This window comes from Emys orbicularis, chromosome 2 (genome assembly GCF_028017835.1).
Source record: "Emys orbicularis isolate rEmyOrb1 chromosome 2, rEmyOrb1.hap1, whole genome shotgun sequence".
Lineage (NCBI taxonomy): Eukaryota > Metazoa > Chordata > Testudines > Emydidae > Emys > Emys orbicularis.
In genome coordinates this window covers 39,203,323-39,225,325 of record NC_088684.1, presented here as the reverse complement: position 1 = coordinate 39,225,325, position 22,003 = coordinate 39,203,323, and the positions used below count along the sequence as shown (strand labels likewise).

The window sequence follows — 22,003 nt, the reverse complement described above, 5'->3', positions numbered from 1 at the left end:
ATGTGCTCCAGCCCCCTAATCATTTTTGTTGCCCTCCGCTGGCCTCTTTCCAATTTTTCCACATCTTTCTTGTGGTATGGGGCTCAAAACTGGACACAGTACTCCAGATGAGGCTTCATCAATGTCGAATAGAGGGGAATGATCACGTCCCTCGATCTGCTGGCAATGTTCCTACTTATACAGCCCAAAATGCCATTAGCCTTCGTGGCAACAAGGGCACACTGTTGACTCATATCCAGCTTCTCGTCCACTGTAACCCCTAGGTCCTTTTCTGCAGAACTGCTGCCTAGCCACTCAGTCCCTAGTCTATAGCAGTGCATGGGATTCTTCCATCCTAAAGAACTTCAGCAAGGACTCTGCACTTGTCCTTGTTGAACCTCATCAGATTTCTTTTGGCCCAATCCTCTAATTTGTCTAGGTCCCTCTGTATCCTATCCCTACCCTCCAGAGTATCTATCGCTCCTCCCAGTTTAGTGTCATCTGAAAACTTTCTGAGGGTGCAATCCACGGCATTCTCCAGATCATTAATGAAGATATTGAACAAAACCAGCCCCAGGACTGACCCTCGGGGCACTCCGCTTGATACCGGCGGCCAACTAGACATGGAGCCATTGATCACTACCCGTTGAGCCCAATGATCTAGCCAGCTTTCTATCCACCTTATAGTCCAATGAAGATGACCAGATGTGGAAGCTGCAGGATGTACATGATGCTAGAGCGGGTACCTGAAAAGAACTTCATTTGTATGAAATGCCACCTGATAGAGCTGATGGAAGAGAAGAGCCGAGGCTTGGAGATGCAGGTGGAAACTATGGTTGAGTTTTGAAGGGGATTCAAGCAGATGATGGAGCAAAGGCAAGAGGAGGCTGAAGGGAAAAGTCAAGACTTGAAAATGCAAGCTGGACTGAAGAACTCTGAGGGGAGACTGCTGAGTGAGGAAAGTGGCCAGAGGAAGCATGTGACTATGAGAGGAAAATACCAGCTAGTGAAGGAGAAATAGAGTTCAGGAACAGGTTTGCTGAGTTGGAAAATGAAGAAGGGCATGGCAGGCAGTAACTGAAGGTGGGAGGGCAAGGAAGAATAGAAGTGTGGCTAGTCCTATAAGAAGAGGGGAAGAGTCAATAGAGATACCCAGAGTTCAGAGCCCCAGGAGGATACAGGATGACTTGCAGAAGATTGCAAGGGAGAATAAAAGACAAAAGGACTTGCAGACAGAAAGAACAGGAGGAAGGCTGGAGAATCACACCATCACCAGGAAAAGGCAGGTTTACATGACTGGTGACTCCTACTAAGAACAGACAGGCCTGTCATCAGAGCTGATTCGGAGAACAGAAGGGTGTGCTGTCTGCCGGGAGCTAAGATACGGGATGTGGACCTGAGGCTGAAGAGGGTCCTAATGTGAGCAGGAAAGAATCCACTGATTATCCTTCATGTGGGAACAAATGACACAGCTAGATTCTTGCTGGAACGTATCCATGGAGACTATGCCAGGTTGGGGAACACACTTCAGGAAATGAAGGCTCGGGTGATCTTCAGTGGGATTTTGCCTGTCCCTAGAGGAGGAGAATGAAGGCGAGACAAGATTATGATGATAAACAGATGGCTCAGGCAGTGGTGCTACAAGGAGGGCTTTGGATGTTTGATCACTGGGAGGCATTCATGGACAGGGGACTGTTCTCATGGGATGGACTCATCCTGAGTAGGGAGGGAAACAGACTTCATGGATGGAGGTTGGCACAACTCATTACAAGAGCTTTAAACTAGGAATTCAGGGGAGACCGATGGGAGATGCTCATGTAATCTCCATGCCTGATTTTAAGATTCAGAGGGAGGAAAATCAAGTAAGAAAGGATATAGCAATGGAGAAAGGCACAGCAGTGGGTAGGAGCATGGGCATTAAGAGGAAAGATAGTGCTGATAACAGTCAGGTAGGTGATATTGGCAGTAAAATGACTGTACCCAATTGGGTGAGGAATGTGGGCGAAGCCAAGCTGCAATAGTTAAGATGTTTGTACACCAATGCAAGGAGCCTGGGTAACAAAATGGAGGAACTAGAACTACTGGTGCAGGAAGTGAAACCAGATATTATAGGGATAACAGAAACATGGTGGAATAGTAGTTATGACTGGAGTACTGGTATTGAAGGGTCTTTTCTGTTCAGGAAAGACAGAAATAAAGGCAAAGGTGTTGGAGTAGCATTGTATATTAATGATAAGGTAGACTGTAAAGAAATTAGAAGTGATGGAAAGGATAAGACAGTCTGTTTGGGCCAAAATCACTTTGAGGAAGAAAGCTACTAGAGGTTCCCCTAATATAGTGCTTGGGATGTGCTACAGACCACCAGGATCCAATTTGGATATGGACCTATGTGCGAGCAGCGGCACAGGAGCTGGCAAACAGGGCTGCTAACAGGGGAGTTTGAGTGGGAGTGAGTCTCATTGGAGGAGAAGGTATCTGTATTTGCATCTGTCTTTGTAGTGCTTGTGTGTGTAGAGGCCTGTAGGGGCAGTGTGCTGGGAGGGCAGCTGAGCCCTGAGCAGGGGGCGGAGCTTGGCTGATTAGGGGGCCTATAAAAGCGGCCGCCCAGCCAGGCAGCGGCACAGCTGCGAGCAGCGGCACAGGAGCCGGCAAACAGGGCTGCTAATAGGGGAGTTTGAGTGGGAGGTGGAAGGGGAGGCAGGAGGGCGCGGTGTCCCGTGTGCTCTGTTCCCCCAGGTGCGGAGGGCACAGGTGAGCGGGCGGGCCCGGACAACAGCAGCCATGAGCCAAGCAGCAGGGGACACAATGCAGATGATTGCATGTGGCAGCTGCGGTATGTACATGGTCCTAGCGGGGGTGCCTGACCAGAGGTATGTCTGCATGAAGTGCCGCCTAATAGAGCTGCTGGAAGAAAAGATCCGAGGTTTGGAGATGCAGGTAGATACCCTGGTAGAGTTTAGAAGGGGGTTCGAGCAGCTAATGGAGCAAAGGCACGGAGGGGCTGAAGGGGAATGCTCAGGGGTACAGGTGGAAGCAGGGGCTAAGGTCTGTGAGGGGGGAATGTAAGGGGGAGAACAAGGGCAGTGGAAGCATGTGACCGTGAGAAGCAGGCCAAGGAAAAGGAGGGTCAGTGACGGAGAAATAGAGCTCAGGAACAGGTTTGGGTGTTTGGATAAGGAGGAAGGGGTGCAGCAGGTGGTAACTGAAGGGGGAAGGGTGAGGAAGAAGAGAAGAGCGGCTAGTCCCATAGAAAGAGGGGAGGAGTTGATGGAGACAGCACCAAATCTGGGCCCCGGGAGGGTACAGGATGGAATAAGGGGGACTATAAGGGAAAATAGGAACGGACAGGGGTTGCGACTAGAGGGAACAGGGGATAGATTAGTAGATCGCACTGTCACCAGGCAAAGGCAGGTTTATGTGATTGGGGACTCCTTACTGAGGAGGTTAGACAGGCCTGTGACCAGGGCGGACCCAGAGAACAGAAGGGTGTGCTGTCTACCGGGTGCTAAGATACGGGATGTGGACCTGCGGTTGAAAAGGATCCTAAAAGGAGCAGGTAAGAACCCCTTGATCATCCTTCACGTAGGAACGAATGACACGGCTAGGTTCTCGCTAGAGAGAATCAAGGGAGATTATGCCAGGCTGGGGAAGACGCTTAAGGAAATCGAGGCTCAGATCATCTTCAGTGGGATTCTGCCTGTTCCTAGAGAAGGGCAGCAAAGGGCTGACAGGATTGTGATGATAAATAGTTGGCTAAGGGAGTGGTGCTATAAGGAGGACTTTGGGATGTATGGCCACTGGGAGGCTTTCAGGGACAGACAACTGTTCTCACGGGATGGACTTCACCTAAGTAGGGAAGGAAATAGACTTCTGGGAGGGAGGCTGGCTCATCTCATCAAAAGAGCTTTAAACTAGGAATTCGGGGGAGACGGTTGGGAGATGTCCAGTTAATCTCCACGCCAGATTACAACATTGAGAAGGAGGGTGACGAGACAAGAACTGATATAGCCAGGGGGAAGAGATTGGACATAAGGAAGACGGGGGGGATGGATACTAGACTAATAGGTCATACTGGCGGTACGGTGTCCGTACCAAATTGGATAACTAATGTGAGAGAGGCTAAACGGCATAAATTAAGATGTTTATACACCAATGCGAGAAGCCTAGGTAACAAAATGGAGGAATTGGAGCTCCTGGTCCGAGAAATGAAACCGGATATCGTAGGAATAACCGAAACATGGTGGAACGGTAGTCATGACTGGAGTACAGGTATGGAAGGGTATGTGCTGTTTAGGAACGACCGGAACAAGGGCAAAGGTGGGGGAGTAGCATTGTATGTCAATAATGAGGTAAACTGTAAAGAAATAATAAGTGATGGAATGGATAAGACGGAGTCTGTCTGGGCAATACTCACATTGGGTAAAAAAACTACTAGAGCCTCCCCTGGGATAGTGCTTGGGGTGTGTTATAGACCGCCGGGATCTACCCTGGATATGGACAGAGAACTCTTTAATGTTTTTAGGGAAGTAAATACTAATAACATAAGAACATAAGAACATAAGAAAGGCCGTACTGGGTCAGACCAAAGGTCCATCTAGCCCAGTATCTGTCTACCGACAGTGGCCAATGCCAGGTGCCCCAGAGGGAGTGAACCTAACAGGCAATGATCAAGTGATCTCTCTCCTGCCATCCATCTCCATCCTCTGACGAACAGAGGCTAGGGACACCATTCTTACCCATCCTGGCTAATAGCCATTTATGGACTTAGCCACCATGAATTTATCCAGTCCCCTTTTAAACATTGTTATAGTCCTAGCCTTCACAACCTCCTCAGGTAAGGAGTTCCACAAGTTGACTGTGCACTGCGTGAAGAAGAACTTCCTTTTATTTGTTTTAAACCTGCTGCCTATTAATTTCTTTTGGTGACCCCTAGTTCTTGTATTATGGGAATAAGTAAATAACTTTTCCTTATCCACTTTCTCAACATCACTCATGATTTTATATACCTCTATCATGTCCCCCCTTAGTCTTCTCTTTTCCAAACTGAAGAGTCCTAGCCTCTTTAATCTTTCCTCATATGGGACCCTCTCTAAACCCTTAATCATTTTAGTTGCTCTTTTCTGAACCTTTTCTAGTGCTAGAATATCTTTTTTGAGGTGAGGAGACCACATCTGTACACAGTATTCGAGATGTGGGCGAACCATGGATTTATATAAGGGCAATAATATATTCTCAGTCTTATTCTCTATCCCCTTTTTAATGATTCCTAACATCCTGTTTGCTTTTTTGACCGCCTCTGCACACTGCGTGGACATCTTTAGAGAACTATCCACGATGATGCCAAGATCTTTTTCCTGACTCGTTGTAGCTAAATTAGCCCCCATCATGTTGTATGTATAGTTGGGGTTATTTTTTCCAATGTGCATTACTTTACATTTATCCACATTAAATTTCATTTGCCATTTTGTTGCCCAATCACTTAGTTGTGTGAGATCTTTTTGAAGTTCTTCACAATCTGCTTTGGTCTTAACTATCTTGAGTAGTTTAGTATCATCTGCAAACTTTGCCACCTCACTGTTTACCCCTTTCTCCAGATCATTTATGAATAAATTGAATAGGATAGGTCCTAGAAATAATAGGAACTGTGTAATCATGGGAGACTTTAACTTCCCGGATATAGATTGGGGAACAAATGCTAGTAACAATAATAGGGCTCAGACTTTCCTAGACGTGATAGCTGATGAATTCCTTCATCAAGTAGTTGCTGAACCGACGAGGGGGGATGCCATTTTAGATTTGGTTTTGGTGAGTAGTGAGGACCTCGTTGAGGAAATGGTTGTAGGGGACAACCTTGGCTCGAGTGATCATGAGCTAATTCGGTTTAAACTAAATGGAAGGATTAACAGAATTAAATCAGAGACTAGGGTTTACGATTTCAAAAGGGCTAACTTTAATAAATTAAGGCGACTAATTAGGGAAGTGGATTGGACTAACATATTTATGGATCTAAAGGCGGAACGCGCCTGGGATTTTTTCAAGTTGAAGTTGCAGGAGCTGTCGGAGGCCTGTATCCCGAGAAAGGGAAAATGGTTCGTAGGCAGGAGATTTAGACCGAGCTGGATGAACGAGCGTCTCAGAGGGGTGATTAAGAAAAAACAAAAAGCATACAAAGAGTGGAAGAGGGGAGGGATCAGCAAAGGAACCTACCTTATCGAGGTCAGAGCATGTAGAGATGGAGTGAGAAAGGCCAAAAGCCGTGTAGAGTTGGACCTTGCGAGGGGAATTAAAACAAATAGTAAGAGGTTTTATAGCCATATAAATAGGAAGAAAACAAAGAAAGAAGAAGTAGGACCACTGAAGAGTGTAGAAGGAGTGGAGATTAAAGATAATCTAGGCATGGCACAATGTCTAAACGAATATTTTGCATCGGTCTTTAATAAGGCTAATGAAGGGTTTAGGAATAGAGGCAGTGTGACAGAGGGGAATAAAGGAGGGGGGGTTGACATTACCGTATCCGAGGTAGAAGCCAAACTCGAACAGCTTAACGGGACTAAATCGGGCGGACCGGATGATCTTCATCCGAGAATATTAAAGGAACTGGCGCGAGAAATTGCAAGTCCGTTAGCGATAATTTTTAATGAATCTGTAAACTCGGGGGTGGTACCGTTGGACTGGAGAATAGCTAATGTGGTTCCTATTTTCAAGAAGGGGAAAAAAAGTGACCCGGGTAACTACAGGCCTGTTAGTTTAACATCTGTAATATGCAAGGTCTTGGAAAAAATTTTGAAGGAGAAAGTAGTTAAGGACCTTGAGGTCAATGGCAATTGGGACAAATTACAACATGGTTTTACGAAAGGCAGATCGTGCCAAACCAACCTGATCTCCTTCTTTGAGAAGGTAACAGATTTTTTAGATAAAGGAAATGCGGTGGATCTAATATACCTCGATTTCAGTAAAGCGTTAGATACGGTACCGCATGAGGAATTATTGGTTAAATTGGAAAAGATGGGGATCGATATGAAAATCCAGAGGTGGTTAAAGAACTGGTTAAAGGGGAGACTGCAGCGGGTCGTACTGAAAGGAGAACTGTCAGGTTGGAGGGAGGTTACCAGTGGAGTTCCTCAAGGTTCGGTTTTAGGTCCGATTTTATTTAATCTATTTATTACTGACCTCGGAACCGAATGTAGAAGTGGGCTCATAAAGTTTGCGGATGACACAAAATTGGGAGGTATTGCCAATTCGGAGAAGGATCGGGATATCCTGCAGGGAGACTTGGATGACCTTGTAAACTGGAGTAATAGTAATAGGATGAAATTTAATAGTGAGAAGTGTAAGGTGATGCATTTAGGGATGACTAACAAGAATTTTAGTTATATGCTGGGGACGCATCGGTTGAAAGTAACAGAGGAGGAGAAGGACCTCAGAGTCCTGGTTGATCGCAGGATGACTATGAGTCGGCAATGTGACGTGGCCGTGAAAAAAGCTAATGCGGTCTTGGCGCATTAGGCGCATTAGGCGAGGTATTTCTAGTAGGGATAAGGAGGTGCTGCTTCCGCTATACAAGGCACTGGTGAGACCTCATTTGGAGTACGGTGTGCAGTTCTGGTCTCCCATGTTTAAAAAGGATGAACTCAAACTGGAACGGGTACAGAGAAGGGCCACTAGGATGATCCGAGGAATGGAAAACCTGTCGTATGAAAGGAGACTCGAGGAGCTCGGTTTGTTTACCCTAACCAAAAGGAGGCTGAGGGGGGGATATGATTGCTCTCTTTAAATATATCAGAGGGATAAATACCAGGGAGGGAGAGGAATTATTTCAGCTCAGTACTAATGTGGACACTAGAACAAATGGATATAAACTGGCCGTCGGGAAGTTTAGGCTTGAAATTAGACGACGGTTTCTAACAGTCAGAGAGGTGAAGTTCTGGAACAGCCTTCCGAGGGAAACAGTGGGGGCGAAAGACCTCTCTGGCTTTAAGATTAAGCTTGATAAGTTTATGGAGGGGATGGTTTGATGGGATAACATGATGTTAGTCAATAGGTCAATAACGTGCCATCGCTGGTAATTAGTATCAATGGTCAATGTGGGTCTGGCTGGAGAATCTTGCCCGCATGCTCGGGGTTCTGCTGATCGCCATATTTGGGGTTGGGAAGGAATTTTCCTCCAGGGTAGATTGTCAGAGGCCCTGGAGGTTTTTCGCCTTTCTCCGCAGCATGGGGCAGGGGTCGCTTGCTGGAGGTCTTTAAATCATGATTTGGGGACTTCAACTGCTGAGTCAAGGGAGAGAATTATTCCAGGAGTGGGTGGGTCAGCTTTTGTGGCCTGCATCATGCGGGAGGTCAGACTAGATGATCATAATGGTCCCTTCTGACCTTAAAGTCTATGAGTCTATGAGTCTATTTAATGTTTTTAACTAAATAAACACTACTGGGAATTGTCTGATTCTGGGAGACTTTAACTTCCCACGTGTAGATTGGAGGACAAGTGCTACTAATAACAGTAGGGCCCAGATTTTCCTGGGTGTAATAGCTGACAGATTTCTTCATCAAATAATTGCTGAAACAACACCCCTCCTGCACCCCAACCCCCTGCCCTGAGCCCCCTGCCATGCCCCGCACCCCTGCCATGCCCCACACCCCAACCCCCTGCTCTGAGCCCCCTCCTGGACCCCAAGCCCCTGCCCTGAGCCCCCTAACCCCCTGCCCTGAGCCCACTGCCGCACCCCTCCTGCACCCCAAGCCCTTGCCCTGAGCCCCCTAACCCCCTGCCCTGAGCCCCCTGCCGCACCCCAACCCCCTGCCCTGAACCCCCTGCCGCACGCCTCCTGCCCCCAATCTCCTGCCCTGAGCCCCGTGCTGCACCCCAACTCCCTGCCCTGAGCCCCCTCCTGCACCCCAACCCCCTGCCCTGAGCCCCCTGCTGCACCCCACACCCATACTGCACCCCTGCCCTGAGCCCCTCCTGCACCCCGCACCCCTCCTGCCCCCAACCCCCTGCCCTGAGCCCCCTCCCACACTCTGCACCCCCTCTTGCACCCCAACCTCCTGCCCTGAGCCCCCTGCCACACCCCTCCTGCACCCCAATCCCCTGCCCTGAGCCCCCTCCTGCACCCCACACCCCTCCTGCACCCCAACCGCCTTCCCTGAGCAGGACTGGCTCCAGGTTTTTGCCGCCCCAAGCAGCGGGGGGGGGGGGGGGGGGAGCCGTGATCGCAATTGCGATCGGTGGCAGCTCCACCGCGCTGCTTTCTTCTTCGGCGGGAATTAGGGGCAGGTGCTTCCCTCCGAGAGGGACCCGCTGCTGAATTGCCGCCGAAGAGCTGGACGTGCCGCCCCTTCCCCTTGGCCGCCCCAAGCACCTGCTTGCTGGGCTGGAGCCTGGAGTCAGCCCTGGCCCTGAGCCCCCTAACCCCCTGCCTTGAGCCCCCTGCCACACCCCTCCTGCACCCCAACTCCCTGCCCTGAGCCCCCTGCCGCACCCCTCCCGCACTCCAGCCCCCTGCCCCAGCCCTACATTCATGGCCCTGCATACAATTTCCGCACCCAGATGTGGCCCTCGGGCCAAAAAGTTTGCCCACCCCTGGACTAGATGATCACAATGGTCCCTTCTGACCTTAAAGTTTATGAGCTGATTATCCCATTCCCTAGTAAGATTTGGAGATCTGTAGCAGATACCAACTAATACCATATCTTGTGCTTTATCAGTTAGGACACTGATCTATAAGCATTCAAGATCATGTTCTTTCAAGTTATCAGTGACTCGGAAATACGTACTACTATTTTTTACATAAAGTGCCACTCCCCTTTCCCTTTTGCCCACTCAGTCTTTCCTAAATAAGCTATAACTATTGATATTAACATTCAATCATAATAGGCATGATTCATCCCATTGAGCAAATAGCTGTCATTTTAGAAATACGTTTTCAAACATTTCTAAATAGCAGAAGCCAAAACATTTCTATTACCAAATTAAACCCAAGTTTTGTACAGAATAAATGTCCCTACTAGTTTAGGACAGGGTGACCTAAATTTAATAAAGCATATTGTTAGGGAAGTGTGTCATACTGTATGCCCTGCTTGTGACTTTAAAATCTTACATTTATAGAGCATCTTTCATTCTGTTTTCATTAAGACATTTATTCATATTCAGTTTTATAAAAAAAAACCTTTTGTATAAAGCCTTAATTTTCACCCTGATTCTGACCTCACACTAGTTTTGCAAACATATAACTCAGCCAACTTCAGTGGTTATTCCTGAATTACCCTTGTATTAGTGAAATAATCAGAATTAGAACTATTGTGTCTGCATTATTCACTCATATCCATTATGCATGTAATTCTAAATGCTTATAAACAACATTTATCTAGCCTTCTTTATAAGCATTAAAAACAATGGGAAATACCTTTGCTGCCTTCTAGTGTCCTTAAGGACCTTTAGTCTTTCAATGTCCATCCAGAGCCACCAGTACCTTTCACCCAAAGTTCCTTTTATGAACTTCTTGAATCTTTCAAACTCATTTCTGTTGCCAATATTATAAGTTCTGTGACTGGTACACCAGGCAGCCCGACTGTCTGTGACATCACTTTCAGACCTTGAACTTGAACTCACTTCTTCAGTTTCCTGTTTTATGCAATGTCCTTTGGAGTCTAACTTGTTGGATGGAGAGATACTTTGAGAAGTAAGTGGCTCTGCAGCAGTAGCAGAAAGTTGATTATTTGATAACTCATGTATAAATACTTTGGACAGTTTACTGAAGTTCATATCAGTCTTGCTCTTAACAGCCAGTTGTCCTGTCAGTTTTGAGACTGATTCATTCACTATATACTGAATATAAACTGATGTAAACTCTTCTAATGTTTGAAAAGCTGACATTTCCTGTCTACCATCGTATTCCAGATTTTCTTTCTCCTCAGCACCATTCTCCCATTTCTGGTCTAGGTATACTCTTAACATAGTGTGGGAAGGAGTGTCAGCAATGGATACAGAAGTGTCAACCTCTGTACTTTTGGATCTCCCACTAACATTGCTAGTTTTTGCAGTTCCTGTCCTCTGGGGTAGGGGGAGACTCCTTTGACTGTATTCCATAGCCAGGGAATCCACTCCTGCATTAAATCAAAAGAGATCATTGAAAACGCTCTCAGATTCAAAACTGTTCTCCTGGCGAACAGAAAAAGTTTTCAAGTTACAAAAATTGGAACATATTTGCATTTTATTGTTGACAGCAATGGAAAGTGCCATACTGCCACAGTTGGGATCAGCAAATGTGCTTGAGCTGCAGCTATTTTGCTATAAACAGGAGGGGTCTTCTGCCATAACGTTCTCTGCGAGAGCCCCTTGAGTCTGTGAAACTCACTCCCCACCCTGGTCCACCAGATCTCTGCATTCTCAACCATCCGACCCCAACACATTCCAAGGCAACCTACCTTGCCAGCAGGCAGCACCCCACCAACTGGCATCCCAACCCATAGGCATTTCCGCCCCCAGAGCACCTATTAAATGTCTGGTCATGCTGCTAGGCCCATCTTTTCTCCCATGCCTGTGGCGAGGTGGTGGTTTGAGGTGGGAGGCGTTTTTTATTTAGGATCAACAGGGAATAATAAATGGTAGCTGTTTATCTACCTATGACAGAATGGAAAGTGTATTACTTGTCATATTGGAAAATGGCATGAGCTTATTGATTTTAATTGTTGTCAGGGTGCTCAGAGCACTGGACAGGCGCCTGTCAATGGAATAACATCTTTTTATACATGGAAAGAGTAAATATACAAGAATAGTTCTGGGACCTTGCATCCTAGGACCCTGTGATCATAAGAGCGGCCATACTGGGTCAGACCAAAGGTCCATCCAGCCCCGTATCCTGTCCTCTGACAGTGGCCAATGTCACGTGCCCCAGAGGGAATGAACAGAACAGGTATTCATCAAGTCATCCGTCCCTCGTCGCCCATTCCCAACTTCTGGCAAACAGAGGATAGGGACACTATCCCTACCTATCCTGGCTAATAGCCATCGATGAACCTATCCTCCATGAATTTATCTAATTCTTTTTTGAACCCTGTTATAGTCTTGAGCTTTGTGGGAAGAAATACTTCCTTTTGTTTGTTTTAAATCTGCTGCCTATTAATTTCATTTGGTGACAATTTCATTTCCCTATTTACTTTCTCCACCACAGTCATGATTTTATAGACCTCTATCATATCCCCTCTTAGTCATCTCTTTTCCAAGTTGAAAAGTTCCAGTCTTATTAATCTCTCCTCGTATGGAAGCTGTTCCATACCCTTAATATTTTTTGTTGCCCTTTTCTGAACCTTTTCCAATTCCAATATATCTTTTTTGAGATGGGGTGACCACATCTGCATGCAGTATTCAAGACGTGGGTGAACCATGGATTTATATAGAGGCAACATGATATTTTCTGTCTTATTATCTATCCCTTTCTTAATGATTCCCAACATTCTGTTTGCTTTTTTGACTGCCGCTGCACGTTGAGTGGATGTTTTCAGAGAACTATCTACAAATACTCCAAGATCTCTTTCTTGAGTGGGAACAGCTAATTTAGCTCCCACCATTTTATATGTACAGTTGGGATTATGTTTTCCAATGTGCATTAGTTTGCATTTATCAACACTGAATTTCATCTGCCATTTTGTTGCCCAGTCACCCAGTTTTGTGAGATCCCTTCGTAGTCTGCTTTGAACTTCACTATCTCGAGTAGTTTTGTATCATCTGCAAATTTTGCTACCTGACTGTTTACCCCTTTTTCCAGATCATTTATGAATATGTTGAATAGGACTGGTCCCAGTACAGACCCCTGGGGAACACTACTATTTACCTCTCTCCATTTTGAAAATGGACCATTTATTTCTACCCTTTGTTTCCTATCTTTTAACCAGTTACTGATCCATAAGAGGACCTTCCCTCTTATCCCATGACAGCTCACTTTGCCTAAGAGCCTTTGATGAGGGACCTTGTCAAAGGCTTTCTGAAAATCTAAGTACTCTATATCCACTGGATCCCCCTTGTCCACATGCTTGTTGACCCCCCTCAAAGAATTACTGTAGATTGGTGAGGCATGATTTCCCTTTACAAAAAACATATTGACTCTTCCCCCAATAAATTATATTCATCTATATGTGTGACAATTCTGTTTACTATAGTTTCAACCAGTTTGCCTGGTACTGAAGTCAGGCTTATCGGCCTGTAATTGCCAGGATCACCTCTGGAACCCTTTTTAAAAATTGGTGTCATATTAACTATCCTCCAGTCATCTGGTACAGAAGCTTATTTAAATGATAGGTTACAAACCACAGTTAGTAGTTCTACAATTTCACATTTGAGTTCCTACAGATCAAATCTTTTACCCAAAAAGGAATCAGTTCTGTTCACAAGAGTTTCATTAATAATGTGTTTAGATAAATAACCAGCTCCCCTCTCTCTCCCCGTACCATTGAGGCAGCTCATTTCTTTTTGCTCCACTCCCACTCATCCCCTTTAGCCATCCTCCCTTTGATTGGCAGCTCAGTGCAGATGTTCTCATGTTATTAAAATGGCCTCCAGCCTCCCCTGTTGTTCTTAGCTGCTGAGCAGGAAACCTGACACTTTTACTTGCCCAGATTCCTTCTGCATATCCCAGGCTTCTGGGCAATAGGATTTTTCCAGTCCAGATGGTAGTTGGCACAAGTGATCATTTATCTATAAATATTGCTTACCTAGATTACTGCTGCTACTGCTGTATAAATCAGCTGTGTAAGACTGAGCAGAAAAACGACATGTGCCTTGAGAAGGAACGGAATCTAAACGAAAAGCAAGAAAAAACAAAGTCATAATTCTACCATTGCTATACAGCATCTTGGTTTCAATTTGTTTTTTTAAATTTGAGGGTTAACCGAATCCCGTCCATATTCCAGTAACCATTCAGCACAACAAGAGATATAAGCGTCCATGTTTCAGTGCATAAGACATCCATTACTAATCAGAGTTTAGGATGGGCAGATTATTCCATAATTTTCCATTATAGTATTTCTTGTAACTCTCTGTGAATTATGTAGTGGTGGCCAATGTCACAGGCAGAATACTGAACGGAATGGATCCCTGGTCAGATCTGGTATAGAAATTCCTATGTTCCATACTCACACTGTTCCATATTTTACAAATATTTTAAAATTTTTAAAATCCACCAATTTTCATAATACTGAATCTAATCTACTTTACTCTAATTCTTAATCTACATTGATGAAGGAATAATTCAAATATTATTTTATTACATAACAAATTAAAAATATCACAAGTGGCAAAAAACGTCGGGCTAACCCCTGGCCCTGATCCCCCAGTGGCATAAATTCCAACTAGAGGTGTGTGTCAGGAATCCCGGCCTGCAGCAGAGCTAGTCTCTAGGCAGCCTCATCAGTACAGTTGGTCTGCAGCAGGCTGTCTGATTAGCCAAGCAACTGATTGCCCGCAGATACCAGCAGATTGGCTCTTAAGCCAGCAGCAGCTCACTGGCTTTTCAATGCTCATGCTCATCACTGTGCCTGCTCCTGCTTTGAACCCATCCTTGTCTGCCACCCTGCTTGCAGGTCCTGCCCTCTGGTTTGACCCTCAGCTCTGGCTCCTGACTATGGACTCCAGCTTGATCCTAGGCTCTGGTACCAAGTTTTTGCCTTCCAGTTTTACCCTTGGCTTTGGCTCCCAATGACTGACTACAGCTCTGATTCTGGCCACTAGGCTAGACTGCCCTCATCCTGGTTGGCTGACACTGCTATCTGACCATGTCCTGCACCTCATATTCCAGGGATGTTCCCATGAGATAACTATGCTGCAACCATACCTCACCCCGTGCCCATTCTTTGACTCTGACCCGAGTGCATGGAGGTTAAGGAAGGGAAGTACTGTGCATGCATAATGCCTTTTAGATTGAAGGAGCAGCAGATTTTGCATGACAGAGTAATATCCAGACGCAGATGAAAAACAGCTCCACACTAGAAGATAACGCTCTCAGGCAGGAGAGCTAATAGATCCATAAGGTGAAAACTCACTGATTATAATTATTGGACAACAGAGGGGAGGAGCAAGAAGAAAGACTATCCACATGGCTACTAGCAACCCTCACTAAGGAGAAAGTGAATGTGTTGGAATACGGGGGTGCATTGCTAAGGGACTCACTGAAGTGTTGTGGTTAAAAGTTCTTGCAAATTTAGATTATGCTAAAACACTTTGTGGCTCCCCCAGCATTTGAAGCCACTATAGTCTGAGCAGAAAAAAGTAACAGCAAAGTGGACCTCCCGCTGGTTCCCATTCCTATCCCAGTCCCAGCCCAATGCAATACAGATCCTGCAAGTGCTGTACAATCTTGACCTGGCTGCTTGCAGCTCTGCCTAAAGTAATGATTAAGTCATGACTTACATATTAGTGCAACCTGCGTACATTAATGATTAATGAATGAGTCAGCATATTTTATACAGGTAGGGTTCCATAGCAATAATGTGCTGCGGAGTTATCATACCACCCCATCCATGCTTTGGATCCACACGGCCCTGATGAGGCAATTCTCAAATACAACAGCTTCTGTGTTCTCACAGGACTGGGGAGAGACGTAGTTCCTACACTTCCCCATGTGTTTGGGCTTTTCTGATCTATTTTGCTTCCCTCCACTCTGCATAGCAGAGGAGAGATTATGGGCCACTTATAGTAAGCAGCATTTAACATTGTGGGAGTAGAGAGGAAATACACCTATTCTCTTCCCCCATCCAAGTTCCTAGGTATTGTACTGTAGTCCACAGAACAATGACAAGCAGATATAGCAGCATTGCCCAAACTCTAGAATAGCTTTGATTTCAATCTTGTCATATTTGTTATCTAAATAACATGGCTGCACCATTACTACTTACCTGGGCTGACATTGTGGTTGTATGCAACAGTTCTCTGAGGGCCTGTAGACCAATACTGTGCGCCTTGAATTTGAGTGGAAACTAAAGGATGAGTAACTGTATCTGTAGTTGTTGTTTGCTGACTTTTTTTGGCTAGTGTAAACCAATCCTTTGTCTGAGTAACTGTAGCCTATGAAAAGCAACATTAAACAAGTTCAACATAGCTTATGCAATAATTCAATTTTATCTATTTGTTGCAGGGCTTCGCAGAAAGAGATCTTATTGTCTGTGGTTATTCTGTGCTCTCTCACCACATAGGTTTTGTTATCATGGATGTAGAAATATTGAGGGAAACCTGCCAGGATTAAAGTATGGCCCCTGAACTAAGGGGAGGAGTTTGAGACCAGGGCCAGGAAGAGACGTGGGGAGAGGTCTCTCCAGAGAGGCCATAGTGGTGTGAATCTGGAAGCTGGGAAGGCAGCCAGGAGTGAAACACAGCTTTATGGAAGGAGGGCTGCTTGTGGGTATTCTATCCCAAGGGAGAATAAGTTGGAGCCCAGAATTCAGGGCTAGGCAGAAATCTGAAGGAAAAGACTCTCCAGAGAGGCCAGGGGCTGGAGTGGGAACAGCAGAGCTCCCCCTGCACTTAGAGGAAACTGGAAGTGTTGTGATAAATAGGCCTACAATTTACCCTGATTGTGAACTTAACTGAAAAGTGAGTGAAAGTTTGTAAAATATCATAATAACATATAACACCAAATGTTAATGGGAAAAGATGAAGAGGAAGACAGACAGACTAAATTAGTACAAAGGGTCTTAGCCCATTGTTCTCAGTCCAGCACAAAACTGCTGCCATTGCCTATATGTTGTGCTGATTTTACCTGGCCAAGTGAAACATAGAACTTTCTCATAATTAATTCCTCTTCATCCTCCTCAGGAAAAGGAGGTGTCAGCTCTCTTTTCATAATCCAGGGATAATACGTTGTATCTATAATGAAGTTAATACCAGTTCTGCTCCATTCTACCTGCGAAAGCAGTTTAGCTAACCTACAGTTAAATATATTAGGAGACAAATGAGTAGTTCAGTTTAAGCATTCATCAAGACATTTATCTGATTTATCTTTACAACTGACAGTAAGAAACGTTAGCATTCTCAAAATAAATTCTAAAGGGGATCTTCCTGTTCTAATTATCTTCTATTTTACCCCCTTGACCATATTTACATATGTGAAGAATGACAGCCATTCTACAGCTCATAGAGACAGAGAAGAATTCCCCCAAAAGCTAGGCATGGTATACATTAGGCTTGAGCCTGGAGTTTATATGTGAATCCAGATCCAAATCCAAACTTCACCAGAGTTATGGGGGGGGGGAGGGGAGGAGGGGGGAATGGAGTGTTCTGATCTGGTGTTCTGGGTCAGATTCAGTCTCTTTTTCCCTCCCATCTGTGCTCACTTTGGCCCTGATTCAGGAAGGTCCTTAAGCATGTGTTTAGTTTTAAATACTAACTTCAGTGGGAATTAAGCACATGATTAGAGTTCATTTTATATAATTTTATTTTGTTTAATGAAGAAAATGGTTTGACACAACAGAAAAGGCTTGGGCATGTCCATTTATTGCCTAAAGGGAAAATACAGCATTTCTCTAGAATTTGTTATCCTTTGTACAATTTTCTCTCCAATGTAAGCATAGTCTTCAGTATATTGAATATTGTTACAATTACTGCAAACATTTTAAAATATTTTTATGCAGCACTCAGTGCCCAAAGAACTGGTCAATTTCTACAATAAAAAAGGGACTTGGTAAGCCAGGCTACCAGGCAGCCACTCAGGGACTCACCAGCACAGCTGTGATCATCCTGCATACTACAATCAACAGAACCCAGACATGAACTTTAGGGATCTGGAGGAAGGGCCTTCCCCAGTAGGTCCAAGGCTCTGGGACAACCTCTCAAAGGAGGTCAGGAAGAGTACAACAAGTACATCAGGTCATGCTGCAAGACTCACCATTTTGCCATAGCATTCCTCAAAGAACCTGGGCAGAGGAAAATCTAGCTACATTCGCAAAGGTAGAAACCAGTGATTAAAACAAAGAGGATAATGGAGAATTGGCTGTCCCTTCCACACAGATTCCACTACTTTTTATAATTCATTTACAGTACCTAGATATGGCTAGATAGATCCATAGATTCGAAGGCCAGAACGAACCATTGTGATTATCTAGTCTGACCTCATGCATAACACAAGCAGACATAGCAGCTTTATCCTAATTCTAGAATAGCTTTTATTTCAATCTTGTCATTTTATGGGCAAGGGAAATTAGAGTCAAGAGGAAGTGGAGAAAAAGCATCAGCCTCATTTTAATTTATCCACATCACTGAAATTATGTGGGTTACATGGGGCAAAAGATCTGAGAAAATGTTGTAAGAGTTATGTCAAGACAAACTAAATAGAGGAGATAAATTAACAAATTTAAAACTTGATATGACATTAGAGTGGGCAATACCTGTATTCAAAGTAACAATCACTTTTTAGAAAGGCTGGGAATCTTTCTTTCTTAATCCACTGAATTCCCTGTTCTCGCTCAAGACGCTATTAAAACAAAAAAACATCAAATATCTATTAATGCTTCACTTCATCAAGTTTTATTTGCCACATGGTTAATTGATAGGTTACCTTGTAGTAATTCCAGCAAAGTAAACAACTTTCCCCCTCAAACATAGTCTAACCAGACAAGTGAATTAATTTACCTTCCTATAACCCATATGAGGGTCTGATTTTGATCTTTCTTAAAACTGCATACATGGAAACTTAAGCCATTGGAATTTCCCTGTTCAAAACTAGTGCAAGTGACAGAGGAATGCAAATCAGAGTACCAGCTGCCCACAAATCAACTGCAATATGAAACAGGTAACTTTGCTGACTATACTTATTTTAAAAATAACCACAGTTAGTGTTTTCATCAATATTTTGAGGGCTGAGGAAACTTTCAAATGGTCTTAACAAGAGCCCCAAAGCAGGAGAACTGTGGATATTTTTAAAAAACCCACAGTTTTCACCTACACTGATATGATGTATTGAGGACAGTGTTAGAATTGCAAGGTATCATTTTAAGTGTGTGTGAGGGGTAGGGGCTGTTTCCTGGTCCTGCTTGCAGGCTAGGGAGTGCTGTAGCAAAGCATGCAATCCACATCTGTCTGGAAAGAGCCATCTTAAAGCAAAGTGGGATGAATTGTGCCTCTCTGCCTTAGGGAGCAGCCTGTAGGTTCTTGGGTGTTATAGTTTTGAATTCTAAGAAATAAAGTACTGGTACATTGCAACCTTCCAGCAAGAGTATTTATGTTTTTATCTAATTTTTCTGTGTGTATGCCATGAACATAATAAGCAGTTATATACTGGGTTAATTCTGACATCAGTGGAATTATTACTGATTTACACCAGCATACATGCTGGAGAAGCAGTCTCATAGTATCTCTCTATTGGCTAATAAGAAATAAACCTAAAATCTGGCACCTTTGACAACTTTATAAATCCTGAAGAGTTTAGCTTTTTCACTTCTCTCAGGTGTATTTCTCTGTTCCTAGATTTTATTTTAGTGACTTGATTGCTGGTGAAATTGATGGCCTGGAAGAATGAAATCCTCAACTTGTCCACAGGTGTAGTATAGGCAGGGACAAAATGATGGATATTTAGCAGTTTGCTACCTCAATTAATCAGTACTGGGCTAGGTCCTGAATTATCTTTCTGTGAGCTAATATTTCATAAGGGACAAGGGTTATTTCTGCTCCATAAATATCCCCAGGGGAGTTAAAATATCTAAATTACTTTGAAAAGTAGGTGGTTTCTTTTAAATAAAAGAAAATATATCAAAACGTGGAAGGCTTATGTTGGCTGTGGGTCATATCCTTTGTGGAGATGAAGAATAATTATTTTCATCCCTATAGTGTATGCCTCTTTTTGGTAACTGATAAGGTTTTTGGAAATACAGAAGGTTGTCTCTTTATTTTGGTCAGTCTCCCTGGATGTAAGAAAAATATTTGTAACATTTATGTACCAGTTGAATCAAATCCTGGTGTTTTATTTGAGTTATTTATAACATATTTAATTCTCCTGTGAGTGGATGATATGCAAAATTATATTTATCATCTGAAGGAAAGCGTTCTAAGAAAAAGAGTTCTAAATTGAATACAGTAGATTTTGTAAGTAGGGCCAGCTTTAGGCATTGTGGGACCCAATCCAGCATAGTTTTGAAGCATGTGTTTAACTTTAGGCATGTGGATGGTCTCATAGACTGCTCAGGTCTTATTTAAGTGCTTTGCTGGAACCTATGTGAAGTAAGATATGCAGAATCTCTACCAGTTTCCTTCTCTACTTGTTATTAGTTCTTCCCATTACTGCATATGCCTTTCCTTCATATATTTCACCCCCGATTGATTCTTGACTGACCTCAGATCAATGCATACATACCCCACATCTGTAATAAACCAACACATGTACCCTTTTCCTGTTCATGAGTCTAAACAGGCTGAGAGGGAGACGAGGACTGAGAAAGAGAACACAAGATGTATTATCGCTGTTGGCAGGATACAACAGCTGTGGCTGATTTCTTCTACTTTGTGTAGCTGCTGTACTGATTTTTGGCATGCTGGTATGCCCCAGCAGCTTCTGAATTCATGCCTGTTAATCATAGGTACCACACAAAAGCTGAGGGGGCATACAAATCACCCATCCAGGATGCCAGAAGGAAGAACAGAGGTGCAACATGCCCCCCCCTCCCAAAAAAAGTGTCAGGAATGCTCTGAAGAATATTTTTCTTTATAAAGGTCACAATATTTCCCTTATGTGAAAAATCCCATGGAGGGTCAATTATTCTTAGAGACAATGCAACACTGTCCCCCTCTCCCAACCTATGTGAGAGGCATTAGTGGTGGTGAAGAAGAGGCAGGATATTCAGAGAAACCCAGCAAAAACCCTGCTGATCTTAGGAAGAAACATATGCCCGCTATGCAACACCACTGAAATCAATGTACTTGATTATTTCAAGGCTGAATTTGACCTAGAGCAGAGGTTCATAACCATTTTTGGTACCTTATCTGGACCTTGGATGTCGAACCTGCTTATACTGTGGTCACTATTACTTAGTGACTCCGATACCGTCACTTCTTGAATTTGCTCCTGTGGGTTACTTAAGACTAAGTCAAGAACAGCTTCAGTTCTCGTATGCACTATAACTTGCTGTTCCAAGAAGCAGTCACTTACAATGTCAAGAAATTGTTTCTCAAACTTTGTCCCATTGTGCCATTGGACTTGTGTATATGTGAGCAGATAAAGGCGGTCAGTACTATACTTTTGTTAGATTTTGCTGCCTCTTTGACCTCTCTTAACATTGTGCATTCAATTTTGTTTTCTTATCTGGAGGCCGATATAGTGCTACTGCCCCATCTCTTCAGCCTAGTCTGTCTTTCCTGTTTAGTTTGCCACCAAATATTGCAGTACTGCAGATATTTTTCTCATTCTGTTGTGAGCCAGAATCTCTGCTTCACCAAGTTTATGCTCAGCAAAGCAGAGAGGCAGCCGGTTAGAGCTCTCTGATTCTCTAACTGGCCTCCAGCCCTGGCATAAGATAGAGCAGCCTCATTCCTAATTTTGACAGGGCATTAGAACGAGGGCTGTCAAAATTAATCGCAATTTAAAAAATTGATCGCGATTAATCGCGCTGTTAAACAATAATAGAATACCATTTATTTAAATATTTTGGATGTTTTCTACATTTTCAAATATATTGATTTCAATTACAACACAGAATACAAAGTGTACAGTGTTCACTTTATATTTATTTTTATTACAAATATTTGCACTGTAAAAAACAAAAAATAGTATTTTTCAATTCACCTGATACAAGTACTGTAGTGCAATCTCTTTATAATGAAAGTTGAACTTACAAATGTAGAATTATGTACAAAAAATAACTGCATTCAAAAAGAAAACAATGTAAAACTTTAGAGCCTACAAGTCCACTCAGTCCTACTTCAGCCAATCACTCAGACAAATAAGTTTAGTTATAATTTGCAGGACATAATGCTGCCCACGTCTTGTTTACAATGTAATCTGAAAGTGAGAATAGGCATTCGCATGGCACTGTTGTAACCGGCATCACAAGA

General features: G+C 43.8%; 1 protein-coding gene across 1 annotated transcript in view; it reads right to left on the bottom strand.

Moving 5' to 3' along the window:
* Window positions 1–22,003, bottom strand: part of RGS22 (regulator of G protein signaling 22) — a 112,181-nt gene that overhangs the window by 72,733 nt on the left and 17,445 nt on the right. The window contains exons 5-9 of the mRNA XM_065398291.1: window positions 18,349–18,434; window positions 16,725–16,890; window positions 15,865–16,033; window positions 13,687–13,770; window positions 10,383–11,082 (exon numbers count right to left, since the gene is read on the bottom strand). Coding sequence (XP_065254363.1) covers window positions 10,383–11,082; window positions 13,687–13,770; window positions 15,865–16,033; window positions 16,725–16,890; window positions 18,349–18,434 — 1,205 coding nt within the window. The remainder of the gene's footprint in view (window positions 1–10,382; window positions 11,083–13,686; window positions 13,771–15,864; window positions 16,034–16,724; window positions 16,891–18,348; window positions 18,435–22,003) is intronic.